Source organism: Hyaena hyaena, unplaced genomic scaffold (assembly GCF_003009895.1).
Source record: "Hyaena hyaena isolate Hyena2069 unplaced genomic scaffold, ASM300989v1 scaffold_5, whole genome shotgun sequence".
Taxonomy (NCBI): Eukaryota; Metazoa; Chordata; class Mammalia; order Carnivora; family Hyaenidae; genus Hyaena; species Hyaena hyaena.
Genome location: NW_024080637.1, coordinates 8583445 through 8599059, shown reverse-complemented (window position 1 = coordinate 8599059; position 15615 = coordinate 8583445). Strand labels below are relative to the sequence as shown.

At 40.3% G+C, this 15615-nt stretch overlaps 1 protein-coding gene across 2 annotated transcripts in view; it reads right to left on the bottom strand.

Moving 5' to 3' along the window:
• The window catches only part of NRDC (nardilysin convertase), a 118394-nt gene extending 108492 nt beyond the window's left edge, over positions 1–9902 (bottom strand). Inside the window, exon 1 of one of the 2 annotated variants that reach the window (XM_039238568.1) lies at positions 9406–9902. In XM_039238568.1, coding sequence (XP_039094499.1) covers positions 9406–9749 — 344 coding nt within the window. In that variant the 5' untranslated portion in view covers positions 9750–9902. The remainder of the gene's footprint in view (positions 1–9405) is intronic. The other variant, XM_039238577.1, reaches the window with a different exon arrangement.
• Positions 9903–15615: the final 5713 nt, after the last annotated feature.

The following is a 15615-nucleotide window of genomic DNA, read 5'->3' as shown; positions in this document are numbered from 1 at the left end:
AAGGGGAAAAAAAAAAAAAAAGGCAGTTTCTGAGACATCTAATATGACAATTTCTTTTTTTTTTTTTTTACAAAATATTTATTGTCAAATTAGTTTCCACATAACACTCAGTGCTCATCCCCAAAGTGCCCTCCTCCATGCCCATCCCCCTCTCCCCCACATCCATCAGTCCTCAGTTTTTGTCAGCATTCAAGAGTCTCTCATGGTTTGCCTCTCTCCTTTTCCCCCACCATTTCTGCCCTTCTTCTCCCCCTTGTTCCTCCATCAAGTTCCTCCTAATCCTCCTATACGTGCAAACATATGATATTTGTAATATGACAATTTCTATTTATATGTCTTAAAACATGCAAAAACAAGAATACCCACTGTTTGTAAATAAATGTATATTTGATAAAAAGTATAAAAATATACATAGAAATTATATTTATCAAATTCAGATAATGGTTAATACTGGGAAAAGAGGGTAGGGAATGAAATGAGAGAAGCAGTTATAAAGAGCTTCAACCGTATTGGTATGGTTTTCTTTTTTTTTTTTTTTTAATGTTTATTTTTGAGACAGACAGAGCATGAGCAGGGGAGGGGCAGAGTGAGGGAGGGAGAAACAGAATCTGAAGGAGGCTCCAGGCTCTGAGCTGTCAGCAGAGCCAGACGCAAAGACAGAACTCACAAACTGTGAGATCATGACTGACCCAAAGTCAGACGCTTAACCAACTGAGCCACCTAGGCATCCCAGTATGGTTTCATTTCTTAAAAAAAAGATTTTTTTTTATCTGAAACAAAAGTGAGAAATAAATGATAAAGAAAACAAAAACTGAAAATTTTATCTTTATGTAACAATGAGGGCAGAGGAGAAAAGGATGAAAGAGTCAGAAATGGAAGCAAGACTGAGACAGGCACTACTGTGGGCACTAGGAACACAATAGTTAACAAAACAAACTCCTTGTTCTCACAAACCAGTAAATATATAGTGTATCAAGTGGCAGTAAGTGCTATGAAGAAACATAACCATAAGAAAGAGTATAGGCATTGGGAACCGGAGTAAAATTGTTATTTTATACAGGGTTCTATTTAAAGCCAATGAAATTGGAGGAGATAACGCAGGGAGCAAAAGTAGCCAGGGAAAAGAAGAGGTCTGAGAACTGAGCCCTAAGCCCTCCAAAATTCAGAGGTCAAGGAGATAAGAAGGAAGCTTTGAGTGAGGCAGAAAGAGAACTAGAACAGTGCTGACTGACCTGGGAGCCATCCGAAAAAAGCCATTTCAAGAAGGAAAGAATGATTAACCATGTCATATGACACTGAAAGGCCAAGTAAGATAAGAACTTGAGAACGGATCAACTGTAAAGGATATTGGTGATCTTGAAACAGCTATTTTGATATAGTAATAGTGGCAAAAGACAACTCTTGAGTTCAAGAAACAATGGGAGTGTCACCTATACCTCAATTAAAAAAAAAATTGGGGGGCATCAACGTGGCTCAGTCAATTAGCGTCTAACTCTGGCTAAGGTCATGATCTTGCAATTTGTGAGTTCAAGCCCTGGGACAGGCTCTGTGCTGACAGCTCAGAGCCTGGAGCCTGATTTGGATTCTGGTCCTCTCCCTTGCTCTGCTCCTTTCCCCTCCCTTCCTCTCTCCCTCCCTCCCTCTCTCTCTCTCTCTCTCACACACACAAAAATAATAAACACTAAAATATTATTTTTAATTTTTTAAAATGATGCAATGGAACATATTAATGGCAACGAAAGATATAAATCACATTACATGAAAAATATATATATTAAAATGGACATTATCTCAAAAAAAGAAAAAAAGAAATAATGAGAGTAGGTGAACTGCAAATTTCAAGTACAGACAATTCTTTTAACAAGCTTTGTTATAAAGAAAACCAAGAAACTTGAGTAGATGGAAGGCATAACTCAGAGGATGTGGAACGAAAAAATGTCTTTCCCCTGAAGACAGGAATGATAACAATATATATGTATACTCATGGAAATGATCCCGTAAAAGACGGAAAATGATAATGCAGAATGGAAGGGGAACTGACTGCTGGAACTGATGGACAGCATCAATAAAGATTGGACAGGGCTGGTGCACAAATGAAGAAATGGGTCTTAAAGAGAGGTACAGACATGTGATTCATTAGTAACAGAAGAAAAGGTAAGCAAAGACTCAAAGAGACAAAGTCAGATAAGGGGGAAAGATAAATTTGACTTAAAATTTTTAAACAGCTTGAAAAAAACTGCTATAGGGGCACACAAGAGTGTAAATAACTCACATGTGGGAGGGGAAGACTGAACTAAGGATTCACAAGGGGCACCTAGCTGGCTCAGTCAGTCAAATATGCAACTCTTGATCTTGGGGTCATGAGTTCGAGCCCCACACTAGGTGCAGAGATTACATACATATATACATACATACATAGGATTTACAAAGGAGGCAATGCTTCAACTTACAAGGCAAATATGACCAAAGACTATAGCATGTCCCAAGAAAGCGTACAAAACAGCACAACAGAAGATGAAGCTAGAAAGAAACCAAAAATGGAGGGGCTTGGACCTTATCTCCAATGGTAAGAAGTATGCTTAGATGGAACCAAATGAGAACACAATCCATTTACACTAATCAGTGCTCAATACCTGCTCAGAATGTGTTTTCACAGAACAGCATTTTAGGCTATCATGTAATAAGAGCATTACCTAATAAGGTTCCCATAAAAATTAAGTGAGATAATCTATGTAAACTCCTTAGAACAGGATCTAGTATATAGTAAGCACTTAACAAATTCCAGCTATTATTATTAGGACAAGGAAGAATACTGTTGATGGTAGTAACTACTTCCAACCTTTGTGAAAACAGTTAAATTCTGGTCCAACCATATAATTGAGTCCTCCAATGCCCTCCTCCCCCAAAGTACTAGAAAGGGACTATACTCAGTTTCCTGTGAGCTGGACTGACTTCATTCTGGGAAACAGTATGACTATCAGACCTATGTAAGAGTGGAAGTCCCAGAATAAACCAATTGTCTTCTCTGCCAGTTCTCCCAATTACAGAAGATCTTTGAAACAGACAAGATCATCAGAGGTTACCCTACATATCTACCAAACTCATTAGGACTGAGTTCATTCCCAAAGGACTCTATAAGGAATAAGTAGGTAGAGAAGATTTGACAATCTATCTCATAAAATGGCAATGATTAAATTATGGCATATCCACACAATGAACCACTAGACAAAGTATGTATATTGAAAAACAGTAAGAAAATGTTCATCACATCGTTAAATATTATTATACAATTTTTTTAAATGTATAGCAAAAGAGTATAATTCTGGCACAAAATACACACATAGACCAATGGAAAAAGAATTGAGAGCCCAGAAATAAATCAATACATGCTTATATGATCAATTAATCTATGACAAGGCAAAAATATACAATGAGGAAAAGACAGTCTCTTCAATAAATGGTGGTGGGAAAACCGAATAGCTACATGAAAAAGAATGGGACCAAACCACCATCTTACACCATTCACAAAAATAAATGCAAAATGGATTAAAAACCTCAATTTAAGATCTGAAACCATAAAACTTCTAAAAAAAAAAAAACAGGTAGTAATTGCTTGGACATCAATCTTAGCAATGCTTTTCTGGATATGTTTGCCCAGATAAGGGAAAACAAAAGCAAAAATAAACTGGGACTATATCAAACTAAAAAACTTTTGCAAAGAGAGAGTAAAACCATCAACAAAATGAAAAGGCACCCCTCCTGAATGGAAGAACATACTTGGAAATGACATATGCAATAAGGGGCAAATATCCAAAATATATGAAGAACTCTTACTCAACACCAAAAAACAATCTGATTTAAAATGGACAAAAAAGGGGCACTTTGGAGACTCTTGATTTTGGTTTAGATTATGATTTCTCAGTTCATGAGATCTGTAGGCTCTCTATGTAGGCTCTGTGCTGACAACACAAAACCTGACTGGGATTCTCTCTCTCCCTCGCTCTCTCTCTGTCCCTCCTCTGCTCACACACATGTGCACTCCCTCACACTCTCTCCCTCTCTATTCTATGTCTCCTCTTCTCTCTGCCCCACCCCTGCTCATGCTCTGTCTCTGAATAATAAATAAACGTTAAAAAAAATTTTTTAATAATAATTGGGAACATACTGGGGTGCCTGGATGGCTCAGTCAGTTAAACATCCGATTCTTTATTTCAACGAAGGTTGTGATACCACTGTTATGGGATCGAGCCCTATATGTAGAGCCTGTTTGGTATTCTCTCTCCTCTCCGTCCCCTGCTTGTGCTCTCTCTCTCTCAAAATAAACTTTAAAAAAAAATTAAAAAATAAAGTAATTGGGAACATATTTAGCTAACATCTGAGTGCTAACTATGTGCCAAGTACCACAAGCTTCTACACAAATACGATATCACCATAAATATTATTACTACTTGTATGATTTATATTTTTTCTTCTGTAACCTACCCAATCATACTATTTTCCCTGAAAACCAAGTAATTATGTCTTTAATTGGCCAGGAAACAAACTTTTTAAAGTTTATTTGTCTTGAGAGAGAGCAAGTGCGCGAGCCCATGCATGAGCAGGGGAGGGAGACACAGGAATCCAAAGCAACCTCCAGGCTGAGGGGTCAGCACAGAGTCCGATGCAGGGCTTGAACTGGAGAAATATGAGAACATGACCTGAGCAGAAACCAAGGGTCGGAGACTTAACTGACTGAGCCATCCAGGCACACCTGGCCAGGATACAAATTTAAGCTAAAAAATTTCTGGCAGAATATCCCCACAAGTTCCATGAAAACACGTAGCATATGAGTGTTCATGCATTTAACATTCTACAAATATTATTTGAGAACCTACTATGTGCTGGACACAAAGTGAACAAGACATGGTCTCCATACTCACTGATTTTAGCCTCGCGAAACTGAGTTAATAAGAGGAAAGAAAAAAAGTAAAAAGTAGAATATATTGGGGGGCCTGGGTGGCTCAGTCGGTTAAGCGGTCGACTTCAGCTCAGGTCATGATCTCACAGTTCATGGGTTCAAGCCCCACGTCGGGCTCTATGCTGACGGCTAGCTCAGAGCCTGTCTTTAGATTCTGTGTCTCCCTCTCTCTGACCCTCCTCTGCTCATGCTGTCTCTCTCTCTCTCAAAAATAAATAAAAAACATTTTTAAAAAATTTTTAAGTAGAATACATCAATTGGAGAAAGACTAGTGTCTTGTATCAGTGCACACCATTTAAACACCATTCAATGCACAATTTAATTACCTCTTAAACCAGTCTTGCCACATCCTATGGATCTGAACTATTCAGATTCATCTTAAAACACTGGTTTACTGGTCATTTTCAGGCTCAAGAACCCACAATTTCTCTTAGTATTTCCCAAATATATTTCACCCCTTCTCATTAGGTATTTCAACCTTCACCACTAAGAGACTCCCGTTTCCCATTACAACTCTTAAAGAATCACTTAAGTAAACCTCAGAGCTTACTTTACAGAGCAAAAAAAGTCTATAAATCAAGAATGCTTCCAGCACCTAACTGCCTGCATCCATACTCATTACACCTTTCTCTATTTTCAGTGAAGAGATTTCCTTTTCTCTAAAACCAATCCCTTCATGAATATTCTTGATCTTTTATCCTCACTACTATCTCAGGATTTTGTATAATACCCTCTATTATCTCCTGTATCTTCAACCTCTCCCTCTCTACTGATTCCTTTTTTCCCTCAGGCAATAAACATTCTCAAGTCTCTTCTGCCTTAAAAAAAAAAAAAAAAAAATCTCCCATATTTTATCCTAAAACTTCCTCTCACCCCTTCCCCTTTAAAACCAAACTTCTTTTAAAATGTCTATCTCACAATCTAAAACTTCTCACTTTGTGACTCAGTGAAGTCTAGCTTCTGCCTCCCTACCATTCCTTTAAAACTGGTTTCACCAGGTACAAATAATTTCTTGGGTCTCCACAAGATTGTTCTCAGTTATCGGGGAACCTGGGTGACTCAGTCGGTTTAGTTCCAAAAGAAACATTTTAATTTTTTTATGGGGGAGAGTAGAAAGAGGGGGGCAGTGAGAGGGGTACAGAGGATCTAAAGCAGGCTCTTCACAGCAGTGAGCCTGACATAGGGCTCCAACTCACAAACCTTGAGATCATGACCTGAGCTGAAGTTGGGTGCTCAATTGACTGAGCCACCCAGGTGCCCCCCAAAAGAAACATTTTAGTTCGAGCCCCAGTTGGGATCTGTGCTGACAGCTCGAAGCCTGGAGCCTGCTTCTGATTCTGTCTCCCTCTGTCTGCTCCTCCCCTGCTTGCACTCTGTCTGTCTCTCTCTCTCAAAAATAAATAAACATTAAAAAAAAATATTTCTAAAGAATGTTCTTCCTATTCTTACCAGCCCATCAGCCCACTGACTGAAGAAATCAGTCTAAGGAAAGATATAACAAAGATACTTTTATTAAAGTCATATTAGTACGTTGCCCCAGTGTTTTATTCTTATTTAAGTCACTCCAAACTTCCTAAGTGCTCTTTATTATTCAAATAATTTACTACTATTCAAATAATTTACTATTTAGATTGTACTAATTCTGCCCATCTAGAATGTCCACTTTACACCAATAAAGATTGGAACAGTAGTTCCCAATCTGAAGTCCCTTAATTCTTCCAGATAAGAAGGAAATCAACATTTACTAAACACTTATACAGATCCCTAAAGAAAAACAGAATAGATGTCCTGGAGGTATGTTTAACATTTCACAAAAGCTGAATACAAATTACACAAATACATAAGTAAAATTCCATAGGCTATTACTCTATTACTTTATAAATGCCGACTGGTAAGCAAATCTTTCTAGGCATTATTTCACCCTAATAATCATTTAATCATGTCTGCCTCTGGTGCTTATTCACACATTCAAAAGATATATAATTATAATAAGATGGATATGTACTGTAATAGATGATGTACAAAATCCTACTGAAATACATTTAAAGGGGGGATTGGTTCTACATATAAAAACTTCACAGAGAAAACATCTGAGAGGGTCCTAGAAGGATAATTCAGCTCTCTGAGCTGCAGATGCCTCATGTCTGTTTCTGGCTACAAAAATTCATAGAATTTCACTTTAGGTTGGATAAGTCTTTAAAGATCATCTAGCACTGAGGTTTTCCACCTTTTTTTTTTTTAAGTAACAACACCTTTTTTTAGAAGTCTAATTGAAACTCTCAGTATATAAGATAGATAAAAGCGGACTTGCTCTTTAGAAAGGAGAAAGTCACTGGAAAATACTTATTCTAATCAACCCCCATTCATTTTAAAATAAGAAAACAAGACAGTAAGAAGAAAAATGATTTGACAAAGGACCACATGGAGATAGAAAGGCAACGATATATTCAAAGAATTCTTCTTAAATATTACCTTTTTTTGTAAATCTTTCCTAATTTTCTCCCTAAATGCAGTTTATAACTCCTTATATTATTCCCCAATATATCTAGCATATACTTACATTATGGCTTCTGTAAAATTTTAGAGCCCTAACTTTACCTATTTTTTTTTTTTTAACGTGTTTGTGTGTTCCTCTTCTACACTGGAAGCTCCCTGAATGCAGGGGCTGCCTTAATCATTTTTTGTATGCCCACCACCAAGAACAAAATTAAGTTATATCCGATCAAGTTTTAGAAAAGATTTAAGATAGCTCAGTGCATGGCACAAAGGACTTTAGTATTTGTCAAATAAATTTGCCAAAACAGGTCATTAAATGAAATAACATATCTAAAGCAATTAGAACAGTATTTGACACATAGTACATATTCTTCAAACATTAGCTGTTAATATGTAATTTTATGTAGGCTGAAAAAAACCTGAAGCTATTACTAAACATTTAATCTGGAAACTAAGCACTTTTAATCAAGGTTTCAATTCGCTCATTCACATATTTACTAATGTAAACACATCTTTGATGAGAAAATGAGAAAATTTAGCCCATCCATAAAGATCTGTTGACCTTGCAGCCTGGAAAAAATAGTACAAAGAGTTGTGTACTGTTAATCTCTCTAGACTTGAAGCTAAAGGAGAAATTCGGCCAGTCTTAAACTAGAGGCTAAATCACCTCAGTTTCAGTCATCTTTCAAATGGGAGTGATGGGGAATGTAAAAGATTACCTCCAAGGTTCTTTCCAGTTCTAACACTGTAGAGGCTTCTAACAAATTGGGACCCATAATCCTTCACCTTTCAACTCAACAGGAGGAAGAACTTAATAAAAATCAGTAAATGGTGTACTGGATTTGGTGTCAAATGGGCAAGGTTTCTAATCAATTGTTAGTTTGCTGTGTAATTCTAAGCAACAAGCCAACTCTCTGGATCTCAATTTCCTCAACCCGGAAAATGAAGTTGTTGGAAAATATGATCTCTCTTTAAAATACATCATAGTCACAACATTCTATGAAATAAGCTATCTCGGGGCACCTGGGTAGCTCAGTCTGTTAAGCGTCGGACTTTGGATCAGGTCATGATCTCACGGTTTGTGGGTTCGAGCCCCGCATCGGCCTCTGTGCTAACAGCTAGCTCAGAGCCTGGAGCCTGTTTCAGATTCTGTGTCTCCCTCTCTCTCTGACTCTCCCCTGCTCACGCTGTCTCTCTCAGAAATAAATAAAACATTAAAAAATTAAAAAGAAAAGAAAGAAAGGCTACCTAAGAAATATTCAGGTAGGGAACGGGCCACCAGTTATTAGAGATGTTTAGCGCATTCCGGCATAAAACAAAAAGCAGACAATTTCAGGATTAGATGAAACCTCAAAAGTCTTTTATGACTCATCCAACTCAGACCGACGTCCTCTCTGGTACACCTTGAAGAGGTCACCCAAACAATCTAGTAATGAGGAACAACCCACAGAAACAAGCCACTTCATCGAAGGCCAACTATGATGCCCAAGTTCTTTTACTGAAACCACCCTATGCTCTAATAACTTCCACCCATTTCAACCCTTTCAACCAAGGGCACCTAAAACATTTATGGATAGTGATAATATGCCCCTTAAATATCTTCTCCAAAACTCCCAACTCCTTCAACCTTTCCTCATAACCTAATACCAAGAACTCCCTCACCATCCAGCTTGCCTTCCTCAGAGAACCCTCCGTTCTTGCTTTAGCGAATGTCAAAATAACTCGAACAGCCCTTCCCATTCTGAAATCCTGATTCCTCGGGAACTCAAGATTTCCCACTTGTCCAGCTGACAACACATGGAAGCCCCTAACTGCCCTCCATCCAAGGAAGCACCTGGGATGGGAAATGTGCCCCTGTTGCTCTTTCGGGGGAGACAGAAACAGTCCCTGACGACGCCAGAGAGAAGCCCCCCCACCCGGCTCTCCTCCCGGATCCCGGCCTCCTCCCTCACCGGTACTGCTTGGGGTCGCTAGGAGACTTGACGATCTCAGGGTCTCCTGCATTATTAATAGACCCCCTTCGTCCCTCCTCCTCAGATTCATCAGCTCCTAGACGGGCAACACGGCCGCTCTCGCCCAAATCCTGTCCGTTGGACTGGAGGTCAGGACAGCTGCAGGTAGACTTCGCCTTGTTCCTTCCAGGCATGGTTAGAGTAGGAAAGGGTCTGGCAGCAGCCGAGTTTTCGCACCGACCCCGCGCTTGGATTCTCCACAGCACCGCGAGCTCCCACCCGGCCTCACACCACAACTTCCTCCTGGTGGCACAGACTGCAGCAACCGTGACTCTCCTCAGCATTCACCACCAAACCAGAACGATGGGCATCCCGCTCGCCAGGGCCAACCTCCTCCTCCTACTCCTCCAGCCGCTCCTCCTCCTCCGCTTTCCAGAGGCGGCGGCGGCCGGCGCTGGTGCTGCCGCAGCCGCTGGGGAGGACAGGCCTTAACCCCTCCCCCAATCCGGTCTGCCTCACGCCAACTTCCCTCAACCCCCCGCCCTCCCGGTCTCCGATGACGCTACTGATTCTAGCCAATCAGTAGGCAAGAAGAGAGGTCACGCGCATCCAAACAACCAATGGGAGCAGGGAATAAAAGGAACCAAAGCGACCCGGCCGGATTTTCGGAGCACCTGGAAACCTAGGGTGGGCGGGGCTAGGAAGTAGAGGCGGAGAGAGTAGCGCGGAGGACGACGGGAAGGAAGTGCTTGCGCCGCGTTTATGACGTTTCCGGGAGGTAGTTTTGAAGCAGCGGCTGAGTAATGTTCCGCGGCTTTGAGAAAAATATTCCCCTGATGGGAAAACCGAGAAACGAGTGAAGAAAATGAATTCCCAGGTTTTTTCCCCCATCATATATTTTGTGTATTCTGCCCTTCACACCCGGAGCGTAGCCTTAGGGCGTGACTCAGTATATAATCGGAACGCCGGAAGTATTTTTCGCCGCCGGATGGGAGCTGCGAAAGAGTGAAGCTAAGCTGAATGCCAGAGATAGCCGTTGTGGTTTTTCGCTTTATCGCTTGGCAATCCTTAGTGCTATTTGCCCTCAGAGCCCAAGAAAGTGCTTGAAAGACCAGTGTACTTGTGCTCATTTTTCCATACGAAAACGTTAGCTCCCCCACACCCTAGAGCCCAGAGAGTTAAGTTCAGCTTTTATTAAGTAGCCACAGCTTCTCTGACTGCTGCCCCCAAGTACCTTTATCCAAAGTTTTTTCTGCATGTAATTGCCTTTGGTGGGCCATCATCTAAACATCATTAACTGACATGTTAATGAGGTACAATTTATTGACACCGTGAGGCAAAAAGATCCTCACACATAAAGGGAATAAATACGTATAATGAATGGAGAAAGACCAAGCAGAGGGAGGGATTCATGGCTGTTAAAGGTATTTAAATTTCTCTAGGCTGCCTGAGCTCCAGACAGGGAATGCAATCTGGAGCAAACAAAAATCATTTTCTCTATGAGCCTGCATTCTTTTCTTTTCTTTCTTTGTTTCTTTCTTTCTTTTCTTTTTTTTTTTAAACTAAACTCTACCTGTAAGGTGGAGCTCCAACTCAGGACTCTGAAATCTGGAGTGACATGCTCTCCCAGCTAAGCCAGCCAGATGCCCCTGGGGTTTGCATTCTAACGGTAATGGGGGGAGGGGGAGGAGACAGGCAATAAAATCAATGATTTTTTTTATTTTTTCATATTTATTTATTTTTGAGAGGGAGGAGAGAGACAGCGGTGGAACCGGGGAGGGGCAGAGAGAGGGGGAGACAGAATCTGAAGCAGGCTCCAGGCTCTGAGCAGTCAGCACAGAGCCCGATGTGGGGCTCAAACCTACTAAACATGAGATCAGGACCTGAACTTAAGTTAGATGCTTAACCGACGGAGGGGCGCCTGGGTGGCTTAGTCGGTTAAGCGTCCGACTTTCGCTTAGGTCATGATCTCGCGGTTCGTGGGTTCGAGCCCCGCGTTGGGCTCTGTGCTGACTGCCAGCTCAGAGCCTGGAGCCTGTTTCAGTCTGTGACTCCCTCTCTCTCTGACCCTCCCCTGCTCACGCTGTCTCTCTCTCTCTCCTAGAAATAAATAAAACATTAAAAAAATTTAAAAAAAAAAAAAAAGATGCTTAACCGACGGAGCCAACCAGGCGCCACTCAGTGACACATTTTTAAAACAATGATTGCTCTGAGACAAATAATGGAGTGTAGGCAAATAAGGAATTGGGTAAGTTCATTGCCAGGAGTGATGAAAACCTGAACTAGGGCAGCAGGTGAGATAAAACTGAAAAACATATTGTTCAAATATCCCAGTTTATTTTCATACATCTTTTCAGGAAGATCATCTATCAGTTTTTAAGCAAGGAACTCCTCTGGACTTCTTCCCTCCTTCAGGTAAATGGTTTTTCTTGTACACCCAACCCCCTGCTTAGCTTCCCAGTCAGTACATTGTAAAGAAATCAGTAATGTTTGTTGTTGAATACTTGAAGTGACATGTCTATTTTGAGGGTGTTTTGTTTGTTTTTACTGACCAAAGCTGTAACTTCATAAATAAGGAATCTTCCAATTCAGCCAGTAATTAGAATTTTGTAACTGGGAACAAAGAGAGGCCATATCTAAAGTGTGACCTGGGGGTGCCTAGCTGGCTCAGTCAGTGTAACATAGACTCTTGATCTTGAGATTATGAGTTTGAGTCCCATGTTGGGTGTAGAGATTTAAAAATAAAATCTTAAAAAATAATAATAAAGTGTGACCTGTTAGTTTTTCCCTTTAAAAAGAGCCCTCTGAATCTTACAGTTGACCTGACTGTAGAGATATAGTAATACTTTATATTTACATATAAAGTTGTTCATTCAACCAACAAATTGAGTTCCTAATATGTGCCAGGCAGGTACTGAGAATAAAGATACTGGAAATTACAAGAGAACTAGTGGGAGAGACGGCATACAATGTTTTTCTTTCCTTTATTTATATTTTAGTCAGTTAATATACAGTGCAATATTGGTTTCAGTGATTCATCACTTACAATACCCAGTGCTCATCACAAGTGTCTTCCTTAATACCCATCATCCAGCTAGCCCATCTCCCATTCACCTCCCTCCACCAATCCTCAATTTATTCTGTATCGTTAAGAGTCTCTTCTGGTTTGTTTCCTTTTCTTCTCGTCCTCCCCTCCCCCGCATTCCCATATGTTCAACTGTTTCTTAAATTCCACATATGAGTAAAATCATAGGATATTTGTCTTTCCCTGATTGATTTATTTCCCTTAGCATAATACATTTTAGCTCCATCCACATCATTGCAAATGACAAGATCTCTTCTTTTTTTTGATAGCTGAGTAATATTCCATTGTATATATAAACCACATCTCTTCTTTTTTTTTTTTTTAAATGTTTTATTTCTGAGAGAGAGGCAGTGTGAGCAGGAGAGGGTCAGAGAGAGAGGGAGACACAGAATCCGAAACAGGCTCCAGGCCCTGAGCTGTCAGCACAGAGCCCGATGTGGGGCACGAACCCACAAACCGCGAGATCATGACCTGAGCCGAAGTCGGACGCTTAACCAACTGAGCCACCCAGGCGCCCCAAACCACATCTCTTCTATCCATTCATCAGTCAGTAGACATTTGGGCTCTCTCCATATTTTGGCTGTTGTTGATAATGCTGCTATAAACGTTGGGGTGCATGTACTGCATTGAATTTGTATTTTTTTATCCTTTGGGTAAATAGTTAATAAATAAGCACACAAGTTTCTAAATTTATCATTGTGAATAGCTCTAAAAGGAAAAATACAGAGGGACCTAGAATAGTAAGAGAGTTTCTCTAAACAATAGACATTTAAACTTAAATTTGAAAAATGTGTAGGAATTGGTATAGAAATTTATAGGAATAGACTTGTTCAAAAGCTCTGAGAAAGCAAGTTAATATGGCTAAACTGTCATAATCAAAGAGCACAGGGGAAGTAAGTCAGTAGCCAAAATAATACAGAACTTTTATAAGAATAAAAAGAAGTAATTGCATTATCTATTTTGTGTATCACTGTATTCCTAGCTTCTAGAATAATGTCTGGCACATTAAAGATAGTCACTAGGGGCACCTGGATGGCTCTTTTGGTAGAGCATATAACTCTTGATCTGGAGTTCATGAATCTGAGCCCCATGTTGAGTGTAGAGATTATTTTTCTTTTTTTACAAATAGTTTATTGTCAAGTTGGTTTCCATATAACACCCAGTGCTCATCCCCACAAGTGCCCTCCTCCTTGCCCCTCTCCCCCCTCCATCCCCACACCCATCAGTCCTCAGTTTGTTCTCATCATTCAAGAGTGTCTCATGGTTTGCTGTGTAGAGATTACTTTAAAAAATTTTTTTAAATACCCACCAAATAGTGGTTGAACAAATCAAACAGGAAAACGGGATCACAAGTGTTTTCCAAGTAAATCACTCTGGTTGATATGTGGAAAATTGTTTGGATGGGGGAGGTGAGGGCAAGACTAAAAGTAAGAAGAGAGAAATCAGCTAGGAGGGTATTAAAATAATATAGGCACTAGAAAATGATAATTTGGATTTTAGGATTGATGGTAGAGATGGAGAGATGTATACAGGTACGTCAAATATTTAGAAGGTGGAGGGGCGCCTGGGTGGCTTAGTCGGTTAAGCGTCCGACTTTCACTTAGGTCATGATCTCGCGGTTTGTGGGTTCGAGCCCCGCGTCGGTCTCTGTGCTTATTGCCAGCTCAGAGCCTGGAGCCTGTTTCAGTCTGTGACTCCCTCTCTCTCTGACCCTCCCCTGCTCACGCTGTCTCTCTCTCTCTCTCCCCTAGAAATAAAAATAAATAAATAAATTTTAAAAAATAAAAAAAAATATTTAGAAAGTGGAATTGACTGCTTTGGGATAGTAATGGATTTGATGTGGTAGAATAAGAAAGAAGTGTCAAGTATAACTCCCTGGTGTCTTATTTTCTACATGAGTGTGAAACAGACCAGGGACTGGACTCAGGTCCCCTCAATCTTGACTGCAAAATCTAGTGTTCTTTGGCTTCCTCCATAAGCGGGGGGGGGGGGGGGGGGACAAAGCAAAAATTCTATGCCTCTTGAGTAGCATATCTTTCAGGAAAGCAGAGGGAGGATGCTTACAAAAAATGAGGATGCTTACTACAGAGACTGATGAAGACTGGACCAAACCAGTCTGTGCCAAAAATGGATCCCAGTGCTGAACTTTCACTGACGTTTTCTCTCAGTAGAATAATAAAAATCGTGCTGGTGGTGGAGATTTAACATGTCAGTTAGATATGGGACACATGAAGAAACATGACCTTTAAATGTACAGGTGCTAATAAATCCTAGCCTCTGCAGGCTTAGACATCACCCTTTTCCCACCCAAGTCTCTTTAAAATAACTCTCCCTGACCTCTCCTCATGGAGTCAACCTGAGGATTTTTTCCTTTGTGCTGTCTCCTTTCTGTCAAGCATAAGCCACAGTAAAGCCTTGCCTGAAATTCCCTGTGGCCTCCTATCTATTTCTATTGTTTAGAGAGCCCAAGATAGATAATGGTGCCATATCTCAGTGAACAAATTCTGAAAGAGGGACAGGTTTTGAAGGAGAAAAGCATAAGCTCAGTTTTGGATATATTAAGTTTTAGTCATTTGTGTCCCATTCAAAAGAAAGAAAGATTAGGTCTACAGCTCAGAAAAGAGGCTTTAATTTGAAATGCCAATTTGAAGTTTATCAGCTTATAGGTGGTAACCAAATCCTATTGAATAAGATCACCCACACTGAGACTCCAAAATGAAAAGAGAAAAGCTCCTCAAGCTTTGAGGAGCTTTAAGCAAATGAAGAATTCCCAAAAGTGACAGAAGGAGCTACCTGAATGGTAAGAAGAAGACCAGAAGAATGTAATATTCCAGGAAAAATACCTCTTTGATGCTTGGCCCAATACAATTCTAACCCGATAGCAAATGTCAAAGTGTCATAATAGATGAGAACTAGCAGAGTATCACACAAGTACTTTAATCTGGTCTCTTCAGATATAAAGAGAAATACCCAGAGAAGTGACATTCATAAGCAACCTGTGGCACAGCCAGAACTTCCAAACCAGAAGTATTGTTTTCCCATTTAAAATACAGCTAACCTGGGGCACCAGGGTGGCTCCATCAGTTAGGCATCAGACTCTTAGTTTTGGCTCAGGTCATAATCTC